Source organism: Equus asinus, chromosome 4 (genome assembly GCF_041296235.1).
Source record: "Equus asinus isolate D_3611 breed Donkey chromosome 4, EquAss-T2T_v2, whole genome shotgun sequence".
NCBI lineage: Eukaryota > Metazoa > Chordata > Mammalia > Perissodactyla > Equidae > Equus > Equus asinus.
The window spans coordinates 58,858,132-58,872,502 of record NC_091793.1 but is presented as its reverse complement, the minus strand read 5'-3'; the positions used below and the strand labels follow the sequence as shown (position 1 = coordinate 58,872,502).

Genomic DNA, 14,371 nt, shown 5'->3' with positions numbered 1-14,371 from the left:
CTTCATTCAGGCCTAGAAATAATGAGAAAGACACGGGTTAAGCCAAGGAATGGAAACCACGTTTGGCAGTGGTCTCCTGTGTGTTGGCCCGATGACGCAGCTGCTGCAAGGTCGTGAGAAGTGATGAGATGGTGGCTTGGGGAGCAGGGAGCTAGCCAGACCTCATCCACAAAGTTCTTTTTTCTTTTTGAGACAGCCTGACTCCAGCTTTTGCCAGCCAAGACTGTATCGGTGCTGTTCTGTTGGTGGTCTGTTTTCTTGTGCTTTTCCCCTGAAGTCAGCACCTTGTCAAGAGGGCTGGACCTCCCCTGATCAGCTCTGTGTTGGGGCCTGGCCCTATGCATGGTTGTGTGACGTGACGAACAGCCACTGTGCTTTAGTGCAATGCTTGCGTCACTGTGACTGGTCACAGGCGTGCCCACCACGCACCAGCACCTCATTTCCTCCTCTGAGTTAGCCAGTCATTTATGGGGAAACAGGAGCTGTCACTGAGCCTCCTCCTCGGAGTGTCAGTGCTTGGTTAGAAATCGATAGTTTTCACATTACCTTTTTCTTTATAATTAAAATGTTTTACAATCTTATTGTATAATTGGTGTACAATAAAATGTAAATATTTAAAGCTTCAGTTTGATGAATTTTAACATGTATATACCCATGAAACCAGCACGTTCCTTTTTTATCCCTCTTAAAGACTAGGACATGAGCAGCTGGAGAGAGGGACTTTTTAACTGCTCTTGTCTTTAAGGTTAAAGTTGCTTTTCCAAATCCTGACTGAAAGTCTCTTTATTCTGCTTTTTTAGTTGCGTACTAGTATCGAAAATTGGTGTATTCAAATTTTGGCATTGTTTTTACTTAATAGTAACAGCAGTTAATAAATTTCAAAATAATGTAGGGAAACTGGGATGATCTTTTCTCTCTTCAAACAGAAACTAGCTGAGCTTGGGAGTTACCTGACTGGGTCAAAGGAGTCGGGACTCGATGCAACTGGATAGGGTTTTGAGTACCTGCTCTGCTGCTTAGGATTGTGCAGCTTTTTGGGCAGTCGCATGTTTATCAGCATCTTCATCATGAATGCCATGAAGAGCGCTTTGGGGAGTAAATGAGAAAACATAGCATTAAGGTTTAACGACCCTCACCACACAAAGTACTTGACAGTTCTACTGAGGACCTCCAGGACTGACTTGGCTCCTTGGAGGAAAAGGTTTTTTTTTTCTTGTGGTTTTAAAAAAAAGGATCATTTAAAACTGATGCATAGCTTGGAGTCATTCATTCTCCTTCTCTCCTTTAAATTAAAGGCAAAATAAATGTACACAGTCCAATAATATAATTTAAAGCTTTCAAACTTGAATTTTAATTTAATTATAGCTTTAATTTATACTCACCTTATTATTATTTTTCTTTTGGTGAGGAATATTAGCTCTGAGTTAACATCCATTGCCAGTCTTCCTCTTTTTGCCTGAGGAAGGTTGTCCCTGAGCTAACATCTGTGCCAGTCTTCCTCTCTTTTATGTGTGGGATGCTGCCACAGCATGGCTTGATGAATGGTGCCTAGGTCCATGCTCAGGGTCTGAACCTGTGGACCCAGGCCACTGAAATGGAGCATGTTGAACTTAACCCCTGCGCCACCGGGCCGGCCCCTTAGCTTATTTTTTGAACTTGAGATATAATTTATGCAGAGACATTCACATACTGTGTTCAGTTGGATGAATGTTGATAATTGTACATACTCATGTAACCACCACCTGAAATAAAACACCAAGCACTTTCATCATTCCGGAAGCTTTCCTTTTGCCCTCTCCAGATCCGCTGGCCACTTCTAATTTCCATCCCCACGGCTGGGTTTACTTGTTAGGTATCGAAAATGAGATCATGCAGTGTGTGCTCCTCTGTGTCTGCTCTTTTAAAAGTTTAGCATGATTTGAGATTCATCCATGTTTTTTCCTTTTGATACTGAATAGTGTTTATATGGATGTTTTGTAATTTACCCATTCTCCTGTTGATGAACATTTGGATTATTTCCCATTTTTCGGCTAGTATAATTAAGATTGGTGAACACTTTTTACAGGTCTTATTGTGGTCATATGTTTTCATTCTTCTAGAGAAAATGTCTAGAGGTGAATTGCTGGGCCCTATGGGAAGTATATCTGTAGTTTTATGAGAAGTTGTACTGTTTGATACTCCTATGGACCGCATGTGAGCACTCCACAATGTCAGCTGTTCTGCTGAATGAGAAATGGTGTCTCAGGCTTTCTTAGCAGTTTTATTGAGGTATAATTTACAAATACTGAAAGTCATCCTTTTAAGTGTGCAGTTTGGTGTGTTTAGATGTATACAGATGTGTAACACTACCACAATCAAGTGGCTTCATTCCTCTGAACGGTTCCTCAGGCCCCTGGGTACAACTATCTTAATGTGCCACATAATGTTGTCTTTGTCAATGCCAGGCCATATATATGATTGTGGTACCATAAGGATTATAGGGGGAACTCAGAAATTCCTGTTGCCTGGTGACATCATAGCTGTCGTAACGTCGTAGCACGTAGTACATTACTCACATTTACGGTGATGCTGGTGTAAACAAACATGCTGCACTGCCAGTTGTATAAAAGTATAACACAAGCTATATGGACAGTACATAATACTCGATAATGATGATAAATGAGTATGTTACTGATTTATGTATTTACTGTGCTATACTTGTTATTTTAAAGTGTACTCTTTCTACTTATTTAAAAAAATGTTCACTGTAAAACAGTATGCTGTGTTGCACCGGCAGCAGCCTCATACATCTTGTTTTCGCTCATCTTGATTGCTTCATTTTCTCCTGTGCTTGATTTCATCTTGTATTTTGTTTATCATGGCCACTAAGTGTACAAAATCCACTGGTAATATTGCCAGTAAGAGGCCACATCGAGTGATTGACCTGGAAATGAAATTGAAAGTGATTAAGAGCTACGAAGGTGAAAAATCAGTGATGGTTATTACTCATCAGTCAGGCATGTCCCATTCTACCATAGCCACGATCTTGAAGAACAAGAACAAAGTGACAGAAGCTGTTAAAGGATCTGCTTCATTGACGGCAACGATATTAACAAGAATTCGAGAAGGGCCTATATGTAGCAGACATGAGGAAAATTGTAATGACCTGGATTGAAGACGAGACACAGAACATATCCCTCTCAGCACCATGACAATCATGGCCAAAGCAAAAAGTTGGTTTGTGATGTTGAAAGAAAAAGCTGGACCTGGCTATGATGTTGAATTTACTGCTAGCTCTGAGAGGTTTAAAGGATTCAAGAATCATTATTCATACACAACATGAGAGTGAGTGGTGATGTGAAGGCAGTGCTGCCAGTGCTGATGTGAAGGCAGCTGAAGAATTTTTGGAAACTAGATAAGCTGATTGTGAGGAAAATTACTTGCCAGAGCAAACATTCAGTGTGGATAAAACCTCCCTTTTCTGGAAACATGTGCCTAAAAGGACTTTGATCCATAAGGAGGCCAAGACAGTGCCAGGTTTCAAGGCTTTTAAGGACAGGATAACAGTCTTACTTGGGGGCAGTGTCTCAGGCTGCAAATTGAACCCTTTGTGATCTGGCACAGTGAGAACTCCAGCGCCTCCAAGCATATCAGTGAGCACACACTGCCAGTGAACTACAGGAACAGTAAGAAGTCACGGATGACCCAGCTGCTCTTCCAAGACGCCCTCCTGAATTGCTGTGCCAGCAAAATGAAGAGGTAGTTTGGAGAATAACATACCTTTCAAGATTTTGCTTATTGTTGATAAAGCTCCCAGACATCCTCCTTTTATTGGTGATCTTCATCCCAGCATCAGAGTGGCATCTCTGATATCTCCCTCCAAATGCCACCTCTTGGATCCAACCAAGGGATCAAAGAGTAACAGCAGTTTTTTAAGGCCTGCTACCTGAGGAGGACCTTTGACCAGGCCATTGCTGCAACTGAGGAAGACACTGATGCAATTCTGGAAGGATTACAGCATCTGTGACTGCACAAAGAATCTTGCTTGGGCTTGAGATGATGTCACCAAGAAGTGTATGAATGGCATCTGGAAGAACACACTCAAAAGGTTCGTCCATGTCTTCAAAGGATTTGCCAAGGATGAGGAGGCTGCAGAAATCAACCAGCAACAAGGCTGTGTGGTTGAACCGGCAAACAACTTTAACCTGGGTGTAGATGACGTTGACTTTGAGGAGCTCCTAGAGGTGGTCCCTGAGGAATTGACTAATGAGGAGTTGTTGGAACTGGAACAGGAACACACAGCTGAGGAAGAGCCAAGAGAAGAGGAAACTCCAGGAGAAGGGAAAGAGGAACCGCCAAGAAAATTCGCAGTGAAGGGTTTAGCAGAAGCATTTGCAGACCTTAACAAGCTCCTTAAGAAGTTTGAAAACATGGACCTCAATACCAAAAAGTTTTCATTAATGGAGAGGAAGGAATGTTCATGGTGCATTATCTGCTTAAAAGCAAATCTGTGATGAAAAAAAGAAACCAAGCAAACCACCATGGACGTGTTTCTGAAAAGAGTCGCACTTCCTCAGGAAGATCCTCAGGCAGGTCCTTCAGGAGGTGTTCCAGAAGAGGCACTGTTAGCATAGGAGAGGCATGTTGTTGCTCCTGGACAACCTCCAGTGGGACAACAGCTGGAGGTGGACGACAGTGATATTGATGATCCTGACCCTGTGTAGGCCTAGGCTAACGTGTGTGTTTGTGTCTTAGTTTTTACAAAAAAAGTTTAAAAAGTAAAAAAAATAAAAAAATTTTAAAAATAGAAGAAAGCTTACAGAATAAGGATACATAAAGAAAATGTTTTTGTGCAGCTGTACAGTGTGTGTTTTAAGCTAAGTGTTGTTATAAGAGTCAAAAAGTTAAAAACAAAAAGGTTATAACCAGTAAAAAAGTTACAGTAGGCTAGGCTTAATTTGAAAGAAAAATCTTTTTTTGTAAATTTAGTGTAGCCTAAGTGAACAGTGTTATAAAGTCTACAGTAGTGACAGTAATGTCCTAGGCCTTCACATTTGCTCACCACCCACTGACTCACCCAGAGCTACTCCAGTCCTGCAAACTGCATTCACGGCAAGTGCCCCATTAAAGGTGTACTGTTTGTAATCTTTCAGTCAATATTTTGACTGTACTTTTTCTATGTTTAGATGTGTTTAAATACACAAGTACTTACTGTTGTGTTAGAATTCCCTTCAGTATTCAGTACATTAACATGCTGTACAGGTTTGTGGCCTAGGAGCAATAAGCTATAATGTAACCTAGGTGTGTAGTGGGCTCTACCATCTAGGTTTGTGTCAGTGAACTCTGATGTTCGCACAGTGATGACATTGCCAAGGAACACATTTCTTAGAATGTATATCTGTATATCCATCGTTAAATGTTGCGTGACTATTACTGGTTTTCACTGTAGATTAGGTTGGTCTTTCCTAGAATTTCATACCAGTGGACTCAGCGTGTATTCTTGTGTCTGGCTTCCTTGGCGTGTTACAGCTTTTTTTGAGATTTATCTCATATTGTGTGTATCAGCAGTTCTATCCTTTTGCTTGCTGAGTAGTATTTCATTCTGTGGATGTACCACAGTTTGCTGGTGGACATTTGATCCTTATGAGTAAAGGTGCTATGAACATAGCAGTTCTGAGTTCGTAGCCTCTCTTGCCTTCCCCAGAGAATAAACCCATATTCTCTGTGGCGTGGGGGTCAGCAAGGGGAGGCAGGCGTCTCACTGCTGACCAGAGAGACTCAGCCGCCCTTCCAGATAGTGCTCTTCATCGGCTCCTGGGAACGAGTGCTCGGTCCTGGGGACCTGGACAGTTTCTAGGTGTTGGGAACGGGCTTCTCTGGGCTCAGGCTGCGTCTTGATCCTCGTCACTGCTGGCTGAGAGTACACCTTTTTTGAGTCTGCTGAATCATTTCCCACTTCTGCTTTTTAGGTTCCAAAGTGTCTTGTCTTCCATTCTTGATCTGTATGGCTTTATGTCTTTTTATTTGTTAATCTGCTTTATTGTCACTTTGAATAGAGACAGAGGCAAATGTTTGTGTTCAACCTGCTCTCTTACCTCAGAAGTCTTTTTACTCTATCCCTGGTATTTGAGAAGTTTCTCGTTTTGTTTTTGCTGTAATAAACAACACTGTGATAAGCATGCTTACAGTTGAGTCTTTGTTCAAATCCCATGCTTGTTTCTTTAAAATAAATTTCTAGGAGTGGAATTGTGGGATTAGAAGACATACACACTGTTAATGCCATCTTGTGCCCCAGGAAGGTCACGCCAGCTCATGTTCCGACAGGGAGTACACTCTCAACAGGACTGTCTCCTTTGGTTTTCCCCCTCCTCCCTAGACGCACCCCCCCCCGCCCCGATACTTGCAAATAAACTCTAAGAAATGAAATCAAATCTTAGTGGAGGACAGACAGACAGGGCCACAGAGGTGTCAGATCTTGACTTTGCTCCTCACTGTGACTCAGCCCCTCCCCCATGCCTGGCCAAACGTGGGATTGAATTAATGCTGTTGGCCTTCCTTCTTTGTTTCAGGTTACACTCCTGGCACACCTTACAAAGTGTCCTGTTCCCCCACTAGTGGGGCAGTGCCACCGTACTCCTCCTCCCCCAACCCCTACCAGACCGCCGTGTACCCCGTGCGAAGTGCCTACCCCCAGCAGAGCCCATACGCACAGGTAGGCCTGGGTTGTACCATGCTCTCTTAATGCTGCTCTTGGGCTCTGTGTTTGTGGGAAGGGTTGGTTCCACCTGGGCTCTGACCCAGTGGGCGTGGGACCTTGTGTGGCAGATGTTTCTCTTCTTCTCCACAGCAAGGCACATACTACACACAACCTCTGTACGCAGCACCTCCTCACGTCATCCACCACACCACGGTGGTGCAGCCCAATGGCATGCCGGCGACGGTGTACCCTGCACCTATCCCTCCACCTAGAGGCAATGGGGTCACCATGGGCATGGTGGCTGGGACCACTATGGCGATGTCAGCAGGTGAGTCCCTGACCTTGGGTGCCTGTCCCACGGTGGCATGAGAGCTGGGGGAGGGAGCGCTCACTGGTACTCTGACCCCTGGCCTTTTTTGTGGCTAGAGCTATGGGGAAGGACCTGATGCTTTTGGGAAGCATCAGCATATTGTCTTTTTCTTTCCCTCCCCTTCTTTCAGTTGAGAGCAGACTGGGTTGTGGGATTCAGAGTAACAAACCATGAACTAGTACCCTCCCAGGGAGTGTGACTGGATATTGCCCTCTGGGTTTGATGGGGCCACTTTGTTGGTGAGCTGAGCCAGTAGGGACAAGGAGTGACCAGCTCAGCCGGTGAGCGCATGAAGTTTGAGCAGAAGGGGATACTTTATGTTCTGGGGACCTGCTCTCATGATATTTCTCTTTAGTGTGGGCTGCTTTTACAAGCCACATTGTCTAAATGAGGGTGTTTTCATGAATCTGGGAAAGCTGGTCTTGTGTTAATAGAGAACAGCTGCTTGTCAGAGTCGTTTGGCTCCTATCAGCTCTGCTTCCCAAGGCTTCCTCTAGGTTAGGAAAACAGACCACAGAGAGGGGAGACCCCTGGTGAGGATGGGCACATCTCCCCGGGACCGGGGAACCCTAGGGGCTTGCTTTAATGTCTAGGGATTAGATTCCTTCCTGTGGACATGTGAGTTGCTGTGGCAGAGGGGCCAGATACACATGATACACTTGGTGGCCCATGGCAGGGAATTTTAAAAAAATATATTGTCCCATCATTGTTTGTCTAGACTTTAGTTCAGTGTAAGGAAACGTGCCAGAGAGAAGGTGTTTCAGGACACCATGTGTGTTTCTGCTCAGAGTGTCTTATTTTATTTGGTTTTCCCATACTTAGCTGTGAATGCAAAGGAGATGTGGCACAGACGGAACCTGCATGTTTGCGACACATGGAGGGAGGAGATGACAGGCCCTGGGCTGGGTGTGGGCAGGGAAGCAATGAAGAGATGCAAGAGGAGGCTGTTAGCTTTGGGGTGATGCTTGTCTATAAATGGACTCTCAGAATCCCCGAGTTTTAAGTGTACAGTTCAACAGCATTTAGTGTATTCACACTGTTGTGAAAAAAATATCCAGAACTTTTTCATGTTGCAAAACTGACACTCTGTCCCCATTAGACAGCAGCTCTCCTTTCCCCTCCCCCAGCCCCTGGCAGCCACCCTTCTCCTTTCTGTCTCTGTCGGTTTGCCCACTCCGGGGACCTCGTGTAAGTGGAATCATGCAGTTTTTGTCCTTTTCTCACTGGCTTATTTCCCTTAGCATAACGTCCTAAAGGTTCATCCATGTTGTAGCGTGTGACAAATTTCCTTCCTTTTTAAGGCTGAATAATAATTTTTAAATTTTGTTGTTGACCATCTGATCTGCAAAAATATTTGAGTGGGCTTGTATGAAGAGGAGGCACAAAGGCTTCTACAAACATATTATCAGTACAAGCTCGCTGTGTTTGTGCATCTTTGTGTTGTATGTAATTGGAGTTCTGGCAGCCCCTAGGTCAAGCCCATCCCCTCTTCCTGTGTGGCGCCCTCCTCGCAGAGAGGGCTGAGCCAGCGCCCTCTTCTCAGAGGCAGCACGGAGCCATGCATGCGGGGACCTCAGGCCAGCCTTGTGTGTGGGCGGTGCTGCCTGCCACTGAGATACGCTGTTCTGTCTTCCAGGTACCCTGCTGACTGCCCACTCCCCAACTCCTGTCGCCCCTCACCCGGTCACGGTGCCCACATATCGGGCCCCCGGAACACCCACCTACAGCTACGTGCCCCCTCAGTGGTGATCACCCTGCAAATGTAAGTGGCCGTGAAGCCTGGCTCTGCTCCTAATTAGAGTGCATTTTTGTCAGTGGAGAATGTCAGATCTCCCACAACTTAAGGCGCTAATGAGAGAAATGCTACCTGCCTGTTGATCCACTGGCAGTGCAGTGATTAAATTTTTGTTCTTACTCTACGAAATAGGAGAGGGAGGGAAACCGTTGAGTACTTGCTGGGTACGCTGTGCACTTCGCCCCTCCTGTGGGCTGTGCTCCAGCCTCCCACCCCATCCTGCATGGGGCAGGGGTCCAGGTGCAACCACAAGTGTGAGCTCCGCGGGGCCAGGAGCAGGGCCTTTCCCAATGCTGCCCTTTCCAGTCCTAGTGGATTTCATCCTCCTCTTTGGAGCTGTGGTGCCAGAGAGGGTCTGTGACTGTGTCTGTCTTTTCTCCCCCAGGTTTGAGGATGGAGCTGTGCGGTCACATAATGGAGGTTCCACAGCTGGTGCTGCAGGCCTCGCGCCTCCAACCCGGACTTTCTTCCTAATGCTCTCCACACTTAGCTAACACTCCTGCGGCCCGCCCAGCAGGTCCCAGCGCCATGAGTCTCCAGCTGACTCTGGGTTGTTCTTACAGCAAATCCTGTTTTGTGGGCTGCCTGGCAATTTTTTAGCTAACTATAATGATAAAAAGGGAGTATTAATCTATTCAGAATCATATCTAGTTGAATGCATGTTTAAAAAAACAAACACAAAAACAAAGCTTGCTCAATCTACCTGCAGTGACTGATGCAAACCCATCATATGCAAAATCCAAAGGAATGGAAAGTGTTTTACAACTTGTATCCCTAATGCACTGTTGTAACGTATGCAAAGTCTTAAAGTTGTAAGTGTTAAAGTGAATTTCTTCATAGAGCATTTGCAGTCTCTTAGATGATTCTTCAGCCTCTTGGGGTTGATGTGGGTTGCCAGTTGGACACATGGACTCTGAGTTTCTGCCGTCTGTTTCTTTCACACCGACTGTGCTGGGAGAGAGTTGCAGGACGGGGGAGTGAGGGAGGGCCACAGCCTTGTGGGTACAGCTGGGTCAGTGCACATCCCTTTTTTTCCACTTAGGCTGTGGGGTCAGTGAGATGTGGACATTCTTAACAATTATCATGAAAGGGTAGAGTTGTGTGGCCAGTACAGTTAGGGGCAAGAGGTGGTTTACGTATCAGCAAAGCAATCTTGTCTGTCTAAATTTTCATTACCAATCTCTTACAGATAGCAATGCTGTTTGCTGTATCTTTATTGGAAAAGTCCTATGTAGAACTAAATTGTTTTCCTGGTATGGAAGGTATATGAATGAGAAACAGTCACACTTGGAGGGGGTCTTGGCCTCTCCCTTATTCAGCCTAGAAAATCATTCCTTTTTTTCCCTGAGAAGTGTTTGAATCAGGGGAAAACATGTGTAGGCATTGCTGTTCTTCCCCACAGAGAAGGGCAAAGATTCAGCTGTGTTATGAAGAAAGTTGTATTTAACAACTATTAAAAGGGAACAAAACTCTTTGAAATTGATTCTTTCTTGTAGAGAGGCAGGGCGTGGCCGTTTGGGCCCATCCACCTGATGGAGACTTGTCCTCTGAGACTCTTTGGAGGGACTCCTAGGAGACGACTGTGGGGAGGCTTGAGGAGGGTCTGGGGCCTGTTGTCTGTGCGTCTCCTTTACCATCTCTTCTTGCAGCTGAGGGCGCTCAGCACCACGTGTGTGTGGACAGCAAGGGGCCAGGCAGCGTCAGAGTGTGCTTGCCTGCTGGGATTCATGACAGAGGGGTTTGTGTTCAAAATCTGAATGTTGTACATAAGAAGTCAAGAGGATTTTTTTTTGCCTAAATGTGCCCAACTTGATGGGAGTGTGTTTCTCTTCTCAGAGTCAGGGGTCGGGGTGAGGGTTCTGTTCCCTCTCAGAAGTCTGTCGGGCAGGGGTGGGTGTGACTGTGGCCGTGCTGTAGGCTTTGCCTGGGGAGGCCGCTGCTCTTCTCGCGTCTCCAGCAGCCAGGTCAGGGCTCTGGCCCTGGTTTGGCATTCCACCTCAGTAGGTGAGTGGGACACCTGACCCCTGAGCCTTTGGTAACTTTATTTTTTGTAGTAAGTACTCTTCATAATTTTCTTTTTCACATTTTATTTTATAAGAATTTTAGGAACACTTTTGCATGGATCATTGTAAACAGAAGATTCCTTATTCCTAATGTCTATTAACATAATGTGTTTACTGATAAGTACTTTAAATTGCTTCATGAGCACTTAGCCCACGTGTGTGTGTGTGTGTGTGTGTGTGTGTGTAGTAGCCGTTTATCCCAGGCACACCGTTTGTGTCCACTTCTTCAACTCTGTGTCGGTCATTCCATTTGTATAGTGGATGCTGTGTAGTACTGATACGTTCTAAGGAGTCCAGGGGCTGAACTGACCAGATAACAAGAAGTCGGGTCCCCCAATTTAGTGTAATAGATTAGGAGAAAATATAATTTTAGTATAGGCTTTAAAAAAGCCCCAAACAGCAAAAGGAAAACACCCACACACACCCTCCACACACACACACACCACTACCGGTCGGGAAGAGTCATTTGAATTCAGGAGAAAGATGAGAAGTTATACAGGATGTTTCTCCAGGCTTGCTTGAGACTTGGCGCACGCAGGTGAGTGTTCTCATGAGCACTGAATTAAATCATGTGTTCAAGAGAAAGAGAAGAGTGGGTTGCATTTTCCTCCCATTTACATCAGCTTTATAAACACTTTCCTCCTCTAATTTTTTTTTAATCTCTTTTCCCTTTTGTAAAGGTGAGTTGGGAGACTTTATCAGATACTTTTGCTTTATGGAATACATCTGTGTGGAAATCTTTTCAATTTCGAAACTATCAGGGCATCAGCTATCAAATATGAAAAGTAGAACTTATCTAGCAGGTAAGATTCTGGACATAGGAATAGTAACAAAACTATCATAGGTTGTCATTTTAGAAGCATTTAATTCCGGTAAAATTAATTAAGGCATAGAACTTCTGTTAGAAACTTGCATAATTTGATTATTCAGGCACAACAGTGGAACATTCAGAGAAATTTTGCCTTTTTTGTATGTGACATTCCTAATTTCAGAGTCTTTCAGCTGAATTACAGTTCTTTTAGAAGTTGAGACAGGCAAGCACAGGACTGAATTCCTATAAACATGGACATCATCATGGATATTTTAGAACATTTTTGTTGTCCAGCCTCTCCCCTAAGGTGTAGGAGGTCTGTTTCTCTGCTGAAGGAAGTCTTGTTGGGGTCTGGGCCGGTGACCGAGTGTTTAGCGATGGTAGTGGTCCCATCAGCTCGCTGCCTCTGGGAAGTGAGGCCAGCATCAGGGCCAGGGCCATTTGTGCTAACCGGCCTGGAGGTGCTTCCAGAACCTTTTGTGTCTCTTGTATTAAATCTTTCCAGAACATTCTTGTTGGTGTGGTTATTAGGCCTGCCAGTTGCTATTCTCTGAGTCTGTTTCTTGAGTGCTATGCAAATGTCATATTTACAGGAGATGAAGGGGGTCCTGAGCCTTGGGGTGGGTACCTGGTCAGTAAGCATCCTGCCCTTCCCAAGCTGGGCATGCAGTATGCCTTTGCTCTGTCTGGTGGCATCAGCGCTTCAGTGATGAGAGGAAGGATAGTCTTAAGGCACTTTGGATATGCTAATATCTGGCAGTGTTGTCTCCATGTGGCTTTCTGTGAGTGTGGCTGCCAGTGGGTGGCAAAAGGGTGGCAGGCACCAGCGCATCAATATTGGGGCCTGCTTTAGAAAAAGAAATCAGACTTCTTCACCTACCCTTTGTAAACACTTGGAAACAGTATTATTCTGACCAGTTGGGCCACCTCCTCCCCATCTGGCAGCTAATGGCTGGACACCCCAATCATTGCCAGCCTGGACATTGCCCAGACAGGACAGGACGCCTGTGACGCCCTCCAGTGGGTGCAAGGGCAGGTTTAAGGGTGCGTGGCTTGAGGTGGGAGGCAGCTTCTGGTTCTTCTCTGGTGCTTTTTAAGGGGAGGGTGTGTCTCTAAAGAGACGTGTGGTTGGCTTAGGGGAGGGGCAGAGTGCTTAGCTCTCCTCTAGCACATCTCAGATGTTTGTGTTTTTTCCCCGAGTTGTTTTTTATTACTCATCATGAGCTTTCTGAAGGTGACACGCTGCAGAGGAGGGTCTGATCTTTTTGGGTAGAAAGTTTCAAAGTTGATCTTACCTGTTTCAGAGGATTTGTCTCTTTCCCCACCCCTATTCATTTGAAGAACAGAAAACCTGTGGGGTAATCTTATTTGAGTCCCCGGGACTCAAGTGCAAGTTACTTGGGACGGGTAGACAGAGGAGAGGCAGGCATCTCTGCAGGAACCCACCGTGAGCCTCGGGACGTGGGGTGCTCCCGGGCCTGGTGCACTGAGGGGACAGGCGTCGCATCAGCCACCTGAGCCCTGCCGCAGCTCCCGTGGGTCCTTGTCTGGACCAGTGTTGGTAGGATAGTCGGGCTGGATTGGAGACCAGCTCATGTGCGCTCCTGCAGGGTTGCTGTGACGGCCACTCAGAGGAGAGGCCCCAAGGAGCCACATGGGTTACAACATATGACTGACTAGGAAACGGTTCCTTTTTTTTTTTTTAAGTTTTAAATACTGTTTTTTTAGACCGTTCTCTTAGTACTTTTCTTAAGCTTAAGTCAGCATTGTCTTCCAGTGTTAAAGGCATCCCTTGCCTCTGCATTGAACTTCAGGTGTCAATACAAAGGAATGGAGCGTCATCCTGAGCCAGTTCCATCGTGTGTAAATTCATACTATTTTAATTTTTTATGCAATCTGATGAGTAGATGAGCTCAGATTTAAAATTCTTAAAAGCACGTTTATTGTAACAAGAATTGTTCTGTATGAATACTGCAGTTTTCAATAAAGATTGACTTGTGTTGCATGTCATAGTTTTCATGATTTTCCCTGTGGGTTTTCTCTCCAGGTGGCTTGGCCTGGCTGGGAGGTGCTATAGCCTCTTTCCAGTTAGGAAATACATGGAGTCGTGGGCAGAGGCCCTGGTGGCACTCACCCGAGTGCCCTTGGCAGTGTTAAGGGGGTGTGGAGGCAGCAAGGTGGGACTGTTTCCTCGGGGGCAGGGAAGCCCCCCTCAATCTTCTCGTCCCGCGGCCTGGGGCCTCCTGGGAGGACATATTCTTCCCCATTTCAGTGAGGAGGATGCCGAGACCCAGAAAGGTTACAGATCTTTCTGTAGCCTGACAGCTAAACCCACATTTGCTAACTTCAGCCAAACATGGACTCTGAGAGCAGTCAGGGAGAGTGGGCTCCCAGGCCCTGAGCTAGCTGTACTCATACCTGGACAGCTCCCAGGCCAGACACAGTCCTCCTGGCTCCCCTGAGCCTCCCGGAGGCACTTAGCCCTGCCCCCTTAGCCTCTCTCCACCAAAGCCTGAGGGCACGGTCTGCAACTGGGTGAGTCCCACCCCACCTCTGGGTACTGCTGGCTCTTTCCTGCAGTGTAAGAAAAGGCCTGGGTCAGAGATCACGGGCACAGGAAGGATGGGGCATGCAGAGGAGAAAATGCACAGACAGC

The 14,371-nt window shown here is 45.8% G+C and overlaps 1 protein-coding gene across 13 annotated transcripts in view; it reads left to right on the top strand.

Moving 5' to 3' along the window:
* Positions 1-13,720, top strand: part of FAM168B (family with sequence similarity 168 member B) — a 38,814-nt gene extending 25,094 nt beyond the window's left edge. For all 13 annotated transcript variants that reach the window (XM_044769257.2, XM_044769256.2, XM_044769259.2 and 10 more), the window contains 4 exons: positions 6,549-6,691; positions 6,827-7,004; positions 8,683-8,808; positions 9,227-13,720. In XM_044769257.2, the coding sequence (XP_044625192.2) occupies positions 6,549-6,691; positions 6,827-7,004; positions 8,683-8,795 (434 nt within the window). In that variant the 3' untranslated portion in view covers positions 8,796-8,808; positions 9,227-13,720. The remainder of the gene's footprint in view (positions 1-6,548; positions 6,692-6,826; positions 7,005-8,682; positions 8,809-9,226) is intronic.
* The last annotated feature ends 651 nt before the right edge of the window (positions 13,721-14,371 follow it).